At 28.7% G+C, this 13539-nt stretch overlaps 2 protein-coding genes across 2 annotated transcripts in view; both read left to right on the top strand.

Moving 5' to 3' along the window:
- The window catches only part of LOC145840650 (dynein axonemal heavy chain 5-like), a 40708-nt gene extending 38264 nt beyond the window's left edge, over positions 1–2444 (top strand). The window contains exons 85-89 of the mRNA XM_082947970.1: positions 100–249; positions 375–587; positions 879–1007; positions 1556–1688; positions 1896–2444. Of these exons, the coding sequence (XP_082804096.1) occupies positions 100–249; positions 375–587; positions 879–1007; positions 1556–1688; positions 1896–2191 (921 nt within the window). The 3' untranslated portion in view covers positions 2192–2444. The remainder of the gene's footprint in view (positions 1–99; positions 250–374; positions 588–878; positions 1008–1555; positions 1689–1895) is intronic.
- Positions 2445–9154: 6710 nt separating this feature from the next.
- On the top strand, positions 9155–11448 carry LOC145840332 (uncharacterized). The gene has a single exon (XM_082947556.1). The coding sequence runs from the start codon at positions 10184–10186 to the stop codon at positions 10913–10915; it is 732 nt and encodes a 243-aa protein (XP_082803682.1). The 5' UTR covers positions 9155–10183; the 3' UTR covers positions 10916–11448.
- The last annotated feature ends 2091 nt before the right edge of the window (positions 11449–13539 follow it).

The following is a 13539-nucleotide window of genomic DNA, read 5'->3' as shown; positions in this document are numbered from 1 at the left end:
TTATCGTTTAATATAAGTCAAAAGTTTTTTTTTCTGCTTAAGTGGTTGACTTTGTTAAATCATAAAAATAGTCAATCTTATTTGTTCGATTTTTTACAGACAAACTTTGCGAACACTGCCCTCGGCACAATAGTGAGCGTCCAGCCGAAAGAATCCAGTGGAGGTTCCGGTGAAACGAGAGAAAGCGTCGTTTTCAAAATGGCTGAAGAAATGCTGGAAAAACTGCCTGAGAACTTCTTACCCCACAAAGTAAAACTCGCGCTAGTTTCATGTGTATAAGAAAACTGTTAAAGCAGTGAATATAAAATTTTTATGATAAAGACTGCTTTGTAAACCAGTTGCCTCGCGTTTCACTATTTTTATTTTTTTTACAGGTAAAAGCACAACTACAAAAATTCGGAGCCATCCAGCCGATGAACATCTTTCTGCGGCAGGAGATCGACAGGATGCAGCGAGTGATCAGCGTTGTCAGGACGACGCTGCAAGACCTGAAGCTGGCAATCGACGGAACGATCATCATGAGCGAGAATCTTCGCGACGCTCTTGATCAGATGTACGACGCGCGTATACCTCAGCTCTGGAGAAAGGTAAAAAATTTAAGCGAGAATGAAAATGTTAACGAAAGCTTAAAATCTAAATTTACTACTTTTTTTTCTTTCGTATTTTTCTTGAAGTTTTGATGATTTTTAAACCTCTTTAGAAAAAGTTTGAAGTTTTTGTAAGTTTCTTAGGAATTTTGTATTTATTTTTTGAATAAGTTTGAGTAAGAATTTATTTGTAAGCAGAAGACGCTTGTTTTGTTTATTTTTAGTAGTTTAGTTGTTTTTCAACAAATCAGTCCCTAAAATCAACGCTTACACAAAATTAATTGCCCACAGATATCTTGGGAAAGTTCTACTCTTGGTTTTTGGTTCACAGAACTGCTAGAAAGGCACAGTCAGTTCCATGCATGGATATTTAACGGAAGACCAAATCAATTTTGGATGACTGGATTTTTTAACCCTCAAGTAAGCAAAATATTGAAAACATATTTTTGCTGCACAATATTTTTCTGTTTCTAAATTGAAAAAAAAGTGAACCATGTTGTAAATTTTTTTTTAACTGTTCGTTTACTTTATTTTTGTTTTTTTTTTAATAAATTTCTTCGATAAATAATAAGGTTAATAACTATTGGGTAGTTATTTTTTATAAGATAGTTTACAACTTTTATAAAATAAAGTAGACAAGCTAAATTTAAAGTTTGGTATTCAGGAGATTAATTTTGAAGAAAATATAACTATGTAAAGAAAATTTTTATATCAACGATGTATTTTAAAGTTTAAGCAGTAAAACTTTTAGTTGAAAAAGTTATGTTGAAATTAATAAATTGATTGAAGAAATAGCAACTAAAGCAAAAGTTTATTAGTATCCTAAACCTTATACATATCTTATTTTATTTAATTTAAAATTTTTGTTAAATATGGTCAACTAAAAAGAATTCTATCACAAAAAGCTTTAAACAACCTTTAATTTAGTAACTCGTGCCTTTTTTTTTATCTAAAATACTCCTTACTAGGGATTCCTGACGGCCATGAGGCAAGAAGTGACGAGAGCAAACAAGGGCTGGGCGCTTGATGGCGTTGTTTTGTACAATGAGGTCACCAAAATGCTCAAGGAAGACGTGATAAACCCCCCACCTCCTGAAATAGGTGAGGATGTATTTAAATACTATTACTGTTCAAGTTAGTCACTAAATTTTAATTAGTATCATCTTTTGTTCATAATACTTAAAACCTTAATTCAGTTTGAAATTTTCCAAAAAAAAGTTTGACAATTTTTTTATAAATATCCCTACTACTGCAACTTGTGGTTCGCAACTTAAATAAACCAATATGTTAAAATAAAATAACCGCCAGGTGGCGTCTACGTGCACGGGCTGTTCATAGACGGGGCGGGGTGGGACCGGCGCAACTGCAAGCTGGTCGAGTCGCAGGCCAAGGTGCTGTTCAGCGCCATGCCGGTCGTCCACGTGTACGCGGTCAACACCTCGCCCGCCAGCCTGTCCAAGGACAACAAGCTGTACCACTGCCCCGTGTACAAGAAGCCGCGCAGGACCGACCTCACCTACATATTCAACTTGTTCCTGAGGACGACGCAGATGCCCGAGCACTGGACGCTGAGGGGCGTGGCGATACTGTGCGACACCAAGTGATTGTTACCGTTTTTTAATTGGCTTGAATGGGGCTTTTGTTGTTTTCTCGTTTTGACGCTGTTTTTCAGCCGCATTTTTTAAAACTGTCGGTATTTGTTTCAATTTGTCTATCGAGTTACACTGTGGGGCTTCATCACTGTAAAAGCAAAAGCTGTATGTTGTTTTGGTAATTACACTAATCCTTTTAATATGAAAGTTTTCAACTGCTTTTGTAATCGCTTTTTAATGTTTTTACTTTGGTATAATAAATATTTCTCACATTTTTATTTCTTATTTATATTTCATAACTTTAAAACCTTAATAAAATTTTTGGAATAAAACTACAGAACAAAATGACCGTATTCATCCAAATAATATTTGTACTATTTAAACTAATTAAAAGTGTTGGTTAGTTTATAAATACGTGGTTTTGAAATTTACAATAACTTTTATTCTTAAATTTCAATTTAGTAACAATTTTAAAAACTAAGTCTTCGCTCGTTTAAATAAAGATTATATCAACTCAGGAGTCGGCAAACTGCGGCCCGTGAGCACTTTTTTTTTGAATAAAACGCGGCTCGCGAAAGAAAATTCTGCGCCCCGCGAGCATGTAATTGTGGCCCGCTGAGCAAAATTATAATTTAAGTTTAACTTTTTTCGGTAGTTTGGTTTAATTTGATTTAAATTCCTGTTAACATTACAAACAATATAATACTTAACTGATTTGACTTAATAATATAAAAAAAAACAGATTGCGTTCAAGCAGTGTTTTTTTCTCATTTTCATAATAACTTTCTTCATACAGTAGCAAGTTATGTTCTGAAAAATAAATTATTTTAAATATAGAGTTTAAAATAAAAGTACTTGAATTCTGTAAGTTAATTATATAACACCTATTTAGTAAATAAACTAAATGCAAACGTTTTCCACAGTACACAACAGTACTAAATTACTGTACATTATGCACAGTACTAATGCACAGTACTAAATTACTGTGCATTACTTTTGTACACAACGGAAAACGTTTGCATTTATTTTATTTACTAAAATGTCAATTCTTTACAATTTAGGTATTTCGTTTAGCATGTAATTTATACCTAAGTTTCTTTTATAGATGTTTTATCACTATATGTTATATTTGAGTGTACACAAAAACATTTAAAATAACATAATAATAAAGAAATTAGGTTTTTATTATTTTGGATTCGACACAGTTTGATTTTTTTAGAATTTTTCTGTGCTCTTTGTATCAATACCTATGCATACCGATGGACACAGATGCTCATTTTTGAACCACTTTTATTTCATACTTAAGTTAGATTACGTGTAGTTTAAGCACAGTTTTCTATTGTTAATGTTTCTACATATATTATCTAAGTGTGTAGTACAGACACATGTAAAACAAAATATTTGATATAAATTAAAAAAGATTTTGTTCAGTATACTTTTTAATTTTTCAAATAATATGTTTTGGCAAATTAAGTTAACTTCTATGAGTAACATACTAATGTACACAGGTACTCTTTTTTTGGAACCAGCTGTTTATTACAAACTATATTAAGGATGGTAAATTTATTAAGTCTGTAAATTATCAATCAAAATATATCATATTTAAGCAAATAAACATTGCCACACACTCAGACTAAGTCAAGCTAGTTTGAAGACTTTTAAAATCTCAGGCCAATTAAGGCATTTTTTGTCAGTTTTTGGCTTGAAATGCTTAAAATCTGGTTTTTAAGCAAAATCATATTACCACGATGTTTTTGCAATAAATGCAATAGCAACATTGTTTGTGACAAAAACTTAAGATCAGGCCCATTAGATTGTTGCGTTGCAACATTTCTTTTACAATTTCTTTACCTATTGTTGTGCTTTGCATTGGAACTAAACCTAAAAATTCTTGTAAAATGTCATAATTAGTAAAAACACCTCTAATAAATATTCACAGACGAGTAGTACTTGTTGTATCATTGCTCTTATCTTAACAGATCAGTTGAAGTCTTTGTTTGATTTATGCGGCTTTATAATCTTCGTACTTTTCCTAAACACAACTTCTTGTTGTCATTGAAGAAATAAACAAAAAAAAAACTTTTACTACCGCCAACACAAACTCTTAAAAAAAATCAATTCTATACGGTGTCTTCTTTTAATTAATTACTTTTGCTACTTAATAACTTGCCAGGACAAATTTTTCTGAACAGTCTGTGGTTACTGAATATAATAATGTGCTTTGTTGAAACTGATTTAAGCGATTTGTTTTTCTGTTTCTCGCAATAACTCCTGACTAACGTTTTGTAATTCTTATAGTTTTGTCTTATATTTCACATTTACTCTTATTTAAATGCAATATTTTTATTGCGGATTAAGCAATAAAAAATTGCTGTAATGCCCAATAAAAATAAGTATTCTAATTCAATAATAGCTTAATAAATGTTTATACTTTTCTTCTAATATGTTGGAAACTTACCTGTCTATTCAAACTCACTTATAAGAATATTTTTGCAGTATAAATTTATTTCACTGTTAACAAACTTCGTTAGTTTTGTATTTTTTAAATTTTACTTTTATCTAGGTTGTCAAACAAACAGGGTAGTTTGAAAAATTTAAAAACTCAGACAAGGTTAAATTTGTATAAGACATTTAAAAAAACTCAAATGTGTGTGAAATTTTTATTTAAAATACTTTAAATAAAAGCTCGAATTCTCTGAACATTTTTTATGACTGTATTGAAGTTTATTAATTGTTTTTTTTTTTAATTTAGTTACGTATTATGTACTTTATTATAATGATAATATTTAAGTTATATATTTAAGCTTGATATATTGCAAGTGTTTGGAATTTCAAATTTTTTATAAACTTAGGCTGATTTGATGTAACTCAGACGTTTTTGCTTCAAAAAGTGGCAACCATGTAAAAGACTTTTTAATTGCTAATAAGGTGTTTGGTTAAAATTTTCTAGCCTTAACTATGTTAAAAAATTCTTTAGTTTTTGTATTCAAATAGGTTTTAATTTTATTTAGTCATCTAGTTACTGAGTATTTTAAAGAGTGCAAAATATTTAAAATGCAAAAATTGTTTTCAAAAGTTAATATTTTAAAAAAATATGAAAAAGAGTTTGATAATATAAACTACAATTTATAAAGGTATTCTACGTGCAGCTAAAAACCATCAAAATACTAAACTGAATAAAACTAAAACCGTTAGATTATTTAAATGCTGCTAAAACTAAAACTGCGGCCCGCGAAGATTTTAAAGTTTGAAGTTCGGCCCGCAACCACCAACTGCCTGCCGACCCTGTTTTAACATATAGTTAAACAAAATCAGATACATTTTTTAAACTATAATATACAAACAATGTTTTAGTTAAAGTACATTAATAAGGTATACTTTTATAATTGTATACCCTTCGATAAAATTCATTGAGAATTCATGTAACAAAAGTTTCATCCAAAGAATATGTTATAATTTGTAACTTTAAAAACTTAATAAAACATGTTCTATAAAACTACACAACAAATAGTCATAAAACCCTTAAAAAACACCTGTAATAAAACTGCACAACAAAATAAACTGAAACGGGTCAAAATTGCACGAAGACAAATTGCAAGAGGTTACTAAGTTGCACGAGAACAAAATTGCACGAAGATACTTTTCCACGAGTTACATTTTTGCACGAGAGCAAAAAAAAACAGATAAAAAAGAGTAAAAAAACTAAAAGACAAACTAATAAAAAATTAAAAATAAGTTACTGACCGAGGGTAAGGGTTAGGGGTAACAGTGATAGTAAAAAAAGAAATAAATTGAAAATTTATAAAAGATAAAAAATAATCAACCTGTGCAAAAATGTCTCCGTGCAAAAAATTCTTCGTACAATAGTATCTTCGTGCAGTTTTATCCCCTAGTGCAAAAGTGTCTTTGTGCAAAAGTATCCTCGTGTAATTTTGTCCCCTCGTGCAATTTTGTACGCTCGTGCAAATTTGATAGCTACCCAAAATAAACATACAAATTTCAACATATTTATTCCTTACGTATTCTTAAAAATTAGTTCAAAAAATTATAAGTTTATAAAAGTATAGTGTTAAAGTTTGGTATAGATTTTACTCCTAAATTTCTTTTTTGTATACGATTTTAAAAACTAAGTCTTTATCTACGTTGAATAAAATTATAAGCGTTACTACGTTACTTTACTTTTCGCGAACATGAAATTACAAAACTTAACCATCATGGATTAACGACACAAAAGTTTATAGAAATATATTTTGCTCCTTTAGGGTTTGTTTACAATGTAGAGTTGAAAATATTTTAAAAGTCTTTATAATTTCAGCCAAAATATGTTCTTTTCTTTTACAGATATACAGTAAAATTCTGTAAAAGTATGTTTTCGTCATTAGTTTAAAGGTTACACAACGCGTTCTTTTTTTGTTTTAAAAAGGAACTAGTTTTAAATATTAATGAGATCTGTTAGGTTTAATCAATGGTTGTAAGGTTTGAACCATTTAACTCAGTTTGACTCGACTTTCGATTATATAATTATTATTTTTAAAACTTACTATCTAATAATCAATATTTATTTTTTGGTGGTTTTTAAATGAAAAATATGCTTATTATCAAAATCGGTATATCTTTCAGTTTAAAGTCACCTTATGAATAATTTAAATTCAAAAAACATTACAACTTTAACTGAAAAAATTAACTCATGTTAGAGAGTGTTCAAATTTTTACAAGGAAAGCAATTTTGCAAGAACCGCAAACTTGTCATTTTCGATGTAATCGATGTTTCATGGAAAAGTAATAACAACAGTTATGGTAAAAGTAACTAGTATATTCCGTTAAGGTACGAAGAAAATTTAGTGAGAGTTAGTAAATAATTATTAAAATAATTCACTATAGATTATAGAAAATAGATAAAAAAGTTAAAATAAAGTTTAAAACAAAATTAAGTTGTTGGTTTATTTAGCAGATCTAATTTTGTAAGTTTAGTTGGTGTAAAATTTTTATAAACATTCAATAATTTAAATTTTATTGATATAAGTATGTTAAGGTTATTTTCCTTAAATAAAGGCTGTATTTTAGTTTGTAAGAATTTTCATATAAGTTCTACGTTTATCTAGTTTACTAAAGATATCTTAAAAATTTTACAGTTTATTGAACAAAAAAAAAGGCGCTCAAAATATTCGTTCATAGAACCTGGTGCACGAAGAAATAAAACTTTTAGCTTCGAATGATAAAAACTAGTTAGTACATCAGAGGACTCATGACATACTTTTGCTTAGTAGTTTTTGCACAAGTTAAACAATATTTTTACTAAGCTTAATTTCTCACAAATTTATTAATTTCGAGGAAATGTTACTTTCATTTGTTGTCAAATCGTACGTCGAATAAAATGTTTAAATGTGATAGAACATGGACAAACAAAAACAAATTCAAATTTACAGAATTATTCAATTAAAAAATTAGTAATTTATTTTAACTTACAAAATTGCTTTCAAAACAACACCTTAAAGGGTAAACAAAAAACTTTAAAAACATGTTTACAAAATTTAATATCTGTAACCTATAAGTTTTTTTTTTCTATTTTAGCTAAAAATTATAAATCACAAGATTCTTAAGATCAAATGCAAAAACAAATGCGTTAATGAAACCTTGATCTAATTATAAAAAAGTTCAAGTGCTCTCTAAAATACTCGTAAATTTCGTAACGATTAGTAAAAGCGTCAATATTAAGAGACAGCTCTTGACGTTTTGATTGATGTTAACATTGAATTAAGTTGAAGTGAACACTCATAAGACAATTGTTGCAATTGAACTTGTGCTGTTACGTGACTTTAACGTAAATTTAGAGAAGAGTTATGTTATTACACTCACACAAGCGAAGCAGTTTTAAGTGAATTCACGTGTGTACTTTAAAAACTTTAGAGTATAAGTTAAGATACAAACAATTTTTTTAATTTATATAAAGCGTTTAATCATTAGTAGTTTTTAAGTACAATTAAATTATAAGTAATGAAAACTTACTAGCTTAAAGTAAAAGCAATTTATAACTAAAGTAATTCAAAGCGTTTTAAAAATAATTTCTGTTTATGTAAACTACTTTAGTGACACCAATGCTACTTTACTTTTGTTAAAAGGTTTGTACGGTTCTCAAGTTGAAATGTTAAAAGTCAGTACAGTATAAAGCTTTTTTTTTTCAGTTAAATATTTTTTATATACAATATTGACGCTTAGTGTTTACGTTGACTCTTTGCGTTGTTTAACACAAGATGATGCTGTGTTATATATGGAAAAACCCGGAAGTGTTTTACCAATTTCAAATATTATTATTTTTTTATTTTATCTTTTGATTCATCTTTGTACGAAATAAGCTTTTTGTTCGCTGTCATTGCATGTAAATAAACAAAGCGTAGTCACAAACGCGCTAAGCAAACGGCACGTGTTTGCTTTTAACAGCATTTTTTATTTGCATTGTTAGAAGTAAAATATTTTGTAAACGCGAGTAAGAAAAAATACGTGTGAAGAGAATGTAAATATTTTTGTTAATTTTTTGCATTTTAATACGTTGGTAGAAAAATACTACCATCAAAGTAGTCTAAAAGCTTGTTAAAAAAAAAAAAGGTTTTTCAATCGTATTGCAATACTAAAGGATTTGTAGAATAAAAGTAAACTTATTTTTGAGGAATTATTTTTGTTTGATCTTTCGGTTTCAATAAATCTAAAATTTTGTTGTGCTTAAAGAAAAGCAAGCAACATATATAGCAAGTACTTTTAAAAATAATCTTAAAAAAGAAGCTTTTTTGTATTCTTAAATAGTTTTAATTCGCTTATTGCTAAAGCATTTTACTGCAAAAAAGAAGAAACAAAAAATAATAAAGATTCATTTTTAAATTATTTTGGGTTTCACTAAGTAGTTGTAAATTTAAAAAAAAATTAACCATAAAATTTTTGTTAAGAAAAAATCATTTTCCCTATGTTTTCGGAAGTAAAAAAGCCAGTAATTCACTTCCACCTAATGCTTTTTCCGGTAATTTATTGCGATCAGTAGGCTTTATCGATTGTATTAATAGCCTCATCGCTCAGCGCGACTGCCTGAAGCGTTGTTAAATGGCTAAGGTCAAAATTGAGAGAAACTTAACAGCGTGTGAGAAAATATGAAAGAGAGTAGTCGCATGATAAGGTACACAGGGAAGTATTTAAGCTTCGGTTTCGATGAGAAATTTATTGTAATTTGTTGCGATTTGGAATTTTGAAGTACTTTAAAAGCTTTTAATACTTTAGGGATTAATATTTTATAGTTTTTTTAAACTGCTTGTTTTTAGTTCAGGTATATATTAGTTTCTAGTTATAGGTGCGCATTTTTAGTAAGTTTTCAATAAAGCGTTGTACTTGAGTTGAAAATAAAACTTAAGTTTTAATTATAGAAAGCTTTTTTATTCTCTAAACTTTTACTAACTTTTTATAGAAGTTATATGAGTTTGTTAGACATTTAAAGAATATTTTATGTTAAAACAGCTCTAGTTTAACTAAAAAATGATAATTACCTGGCAAAAATAATTAAAAGGCCTGATATTCTCGAAATAAAACTTTAAAACACTTTTATTAGTTGTAAAATTTATAAAAACATGTATTTCAAAATGATCTATACTTTTTTTTACCGCTTCAATGACATTAAAAAAAGGTCGTTCTCACTACTTTTATCGATACATCATGGTTTTCATACATTTTGTGTTGTCATTCATAAAATTACAAACAAGCAATTTTGTGGTTTTTCTTTTAAATTTATATAAACAAATCGAGATTGATGAGGTTAGAAAAGTTTTTGTTACTTGTTAGCTAAAAAGCACTTAAGTATATTAAGTCAAGCCACTGCACTAAACTAAAGAAATTAAAGTGTAAAGTATCTGAAGTAAACCAACTTATGAGAACTTTAAATAGATTTAATAAATGCATTTTAATTTTTTTGCAATACTACTTTGCAGGCATTAAACATATTTTTTATAAAGTACTATAAGTGTGATCATGTCAAAAACCAATCATCAAGCTGCGCTCAACGCCGTCAAAAACCATAGTAAATACAGTGTAGTAAAAGTTGATGAAGCGAAAAAAACCTCAAACTCGGGCGTTTTGACCTTAATTTCTTCAAACTTCAACTTCAAAAACAGTTCGTCAACCATCGGCTGCACGGAAAGTAAAACGCACAAGTTGAGAAAAGACGACGTGAGAGCCATGCTGCGAAGCAACCAGATGACCAAGGTGAGGGCAAGCATGGAAAGCGAGCTGCCGGGAAACGCCAAAAACCTGTTGCACTTCCCGAGGCGCGTTCTCGTTTCGGTCCACAGTGACGTCACAAACTCGTACGTCGTCATTTCCGAGTCCGACCGGAAGTACGCGCGCCCGCTGACCTGCCTGCGCCTGGCGACTTGCGACGTCACCGTCAGCGGGGATCGGGACTTCAAGCTGACCACGTCGCTGCAGACCCACAACTTCGAGTTCCGGACGTCGTCGACGCGATCCCGCGAGAAATGGGTGAAAATGCTGACGAGCAAGGAGCCGACGAGGAGCGAGCTCCCGTGCGTGGATTCGTTGTCAGCCCTCATCGAGGATGACGTGACGAGCGGAAGCGAAGCTGACAGTGACGTCACAGTCTCCCCCTCAGCGTCGCCGTCGAGGAGAAGGAAGAGCTTCAAGAGTTTTTCGAAGAAGCTGCACAGCTACGAGCAGAACCGTCCGAGGTGGATGACAGCTTCATGAGTTTGCTTTTGGCGTTTATTTATTTCTATGTAAGATATGAATTTAATAAGCTTTAATTTATTTTATGTTTCTTCGTTTCACTGCGTTAAACTTACAAACAGTTGTGAAGTAAAAGTTCAAAAAAAAAAAGTTCTTTTTAACCGTCTTTGAAAAAGGTAAAGTTTCTTTGACTTTTTGAAAAGGGTTGAATAAAAGTAAAAATTCGAACTTATAATGTAATCAAAGTTACACTTTAACTATAACTAACACGTTTAAATGTTATTACTTGATTTTCTTGTCGATTTGGTTTTTCTGAAGTGGGCAATATCTTTAAATGAGTATTTTCATGAATTTAAAGTAATTTTTTCAAGTTTGATCAAATAAATTTATAAAGAACTTAAAAACTTGAACAAAGTCTGATTTCGTTAGAGCTTTCTTGTAAACTACAAAAGTACTTGACTCTTCCAAGTAATAAATGTATATGTTGTAACAATTTATGTCCAATTTAACTGTGCTGTTATTATTGATCACATAAACAAAAAGCTTGTTCTGTACTTTGTTTTTTTAATTTTGCTAGTAAAATTTTAAAACTTGTTTACTGAAATAAAAGAATTCTAATACAACACTATCATAAAAGTACTTATTTTAAGAAACACTTCACTCTTTTATTATTGCTGTATACATATTGCGTAAACTATGTTCAAGATAAATTCGTACAAACAATAAACTTAAATTTAACAAGCATCGATTTTTTTTTTACATATTGTAATTTAAATTACAAAAAGTTGTACTGCATATACAGTTTCTAAAGCTTGAACAAAAAAAATACTGTATACTTTATGTTGTGTATGTATTTATATATATTATAGAAATTAGTAGCTGTTTATATTAAAAATAGTGTTTTTGTTTTTAAGGGAAGTAAATAGCTTTTTACTTAAAACAAAATAATTTTACTGTGGCATTATCAATTGAAAATAAATTAAATTTAATTGTAAACATATGTTGGATGAGTTGAAAAAATTAAAATTGATTAAGCAAAACTGCAGTTGTAGGAGAAAATAAAGTAAATTAGTTAAAAAACATAATTCTGCTTCATGTCGATATTCTGGTATACAAAAGTTTTTAATAGTTTAAAAAATATATTTTCAAATAATTAATATTTTTTTAAAACTTAATTCATGCAGCTTTAAAATTAAAACAACGTTTTTATTCTGAGCTTTACTAACGAACCTTTACGAAACAAATTTTCAACAAAATAAGCTTTTATGACATTTTATTAAAATCATAAAAATTTAAGCAAACAAAATATGTTTGTTTTTATCAAGATAAAGTTTTAAGTATACAAAGGCAAAAGTATCTATTTTTTAAGAAAAAAGTTTGATTGTTTTTTCAGTGTGATCTTTATTATTTTAATTTATTTCGAACTTCTGTCTTTTATAACATTGATTCTTTTAATCTAAAGTCCTGCGTGTAAGCACATAAACATAAAACTTATTTCAACGGTGTGACTCTTTTTATTAGTATGAAAAGTTATTAGTAGACCCAAGTACGTTCAATATAAAACCATTAAACCTTAATCTGTTAAAAAAAATTACTCTACTGTTTGTACGTTTTTAGAGTTCTTTTTTGTATTACGATTAATCAGTTAACTTTAAATAGATTTTATGACGATCATAAATTAGATTCGTTTAGTTTTAAAAAGTTTAAATGCATCTAATTTTTAACAAGAATGTCAAAGTAAAACAATTACCTTTAAAAATTCTAAAACAATTAAATTACAATTTTATACTCAAATAAAAAAAGCTTGTGAAAAAGATGCGAACATTTTCGATTGACAGGTTAAATAAAAAGCTAATTTAAAGGTTTGTCTTTTGAAATGTTAATGCAATTAAAATTAAGCTTTTAATGCAAATAAAAATAAGCTTTTAAAACTGTTCAGCACATTTTTAATTGATCATTTTAACTTGTAGCTCTGTTCTAAATTCAAAACCTTTTTGTAACTGAGATGAAAAAAAGCATATGTTTCTTGAAGTTTTTTTTTGTTAAAGATTAATTTTAAATAGCTAATTATTGATACAAGCTTGTTTTATAAATCAAAAGTACAAGTTTAGTAGTGCAATGTAGTTCCTGCAATTATCAAATTAACGTTAGCTTTTATAAAATAGTGTAGACTTAAAAGCTAAAAAAATTAATAACTATAATTAACTAATATAACAATATTTTACTAACCTTACAAATTAAAAGTACAAAAACTACTAAAATGTGTTGGTTTTTTTAATGCAGCTTAATCGAGTAGCATGACGATCATTGCACAAGAAATTGCAAAGCGTAGTTTGAGTGATAAAAAATCGAAGTAAAACTAATATTTGTCAGCAACTTCCTTTTATGATTCACGAAGCTTTATTAAATTTACAAAGAATTTTTTTCTAATGTTTTAAGAAAAAAGAACAGTTAAAAGAATTACATTGAAATTTTTATTAATTTAAAAACATTTTACTGCTTAGTGCAAAACAGTTTATGTATATTTTAAAACTGTTGTTTATTATAAACTGTAAGTATATTTTATGTAAGATTTTTAAACAAAAAATTGTTAAAATTTTTTTGTTTTAATTTATTTTACTGTGAAGACATTTCACTGTTTATAC

Source organism: Thalia democratica, chromosome 7 (assembly GCF_965202585.1).
Source record: "Thalia democratica chromosome 7, ktThaDemo2.hap1.1, whole genome shotgun sequence".
Taxonomy (NCBI): domain Eukaryota; kingdom Metazoa; phylum Chordata; class Thaliacea; order Salpida; family Salpidae; genus Thalia; species Thalia democratica.
This window is presented reverse-complemented; position numbering and strand designations above follow the sequence as displayed.

Coding starts and splice junctions, on each gene's coding strand:
- LOC145840332 (XM_082947556.1), top strand. CDS start 10,184: ATGTCAAAAACCAATCATCAAGCTGCGCTCAACGCCGTCAAAAACCAT.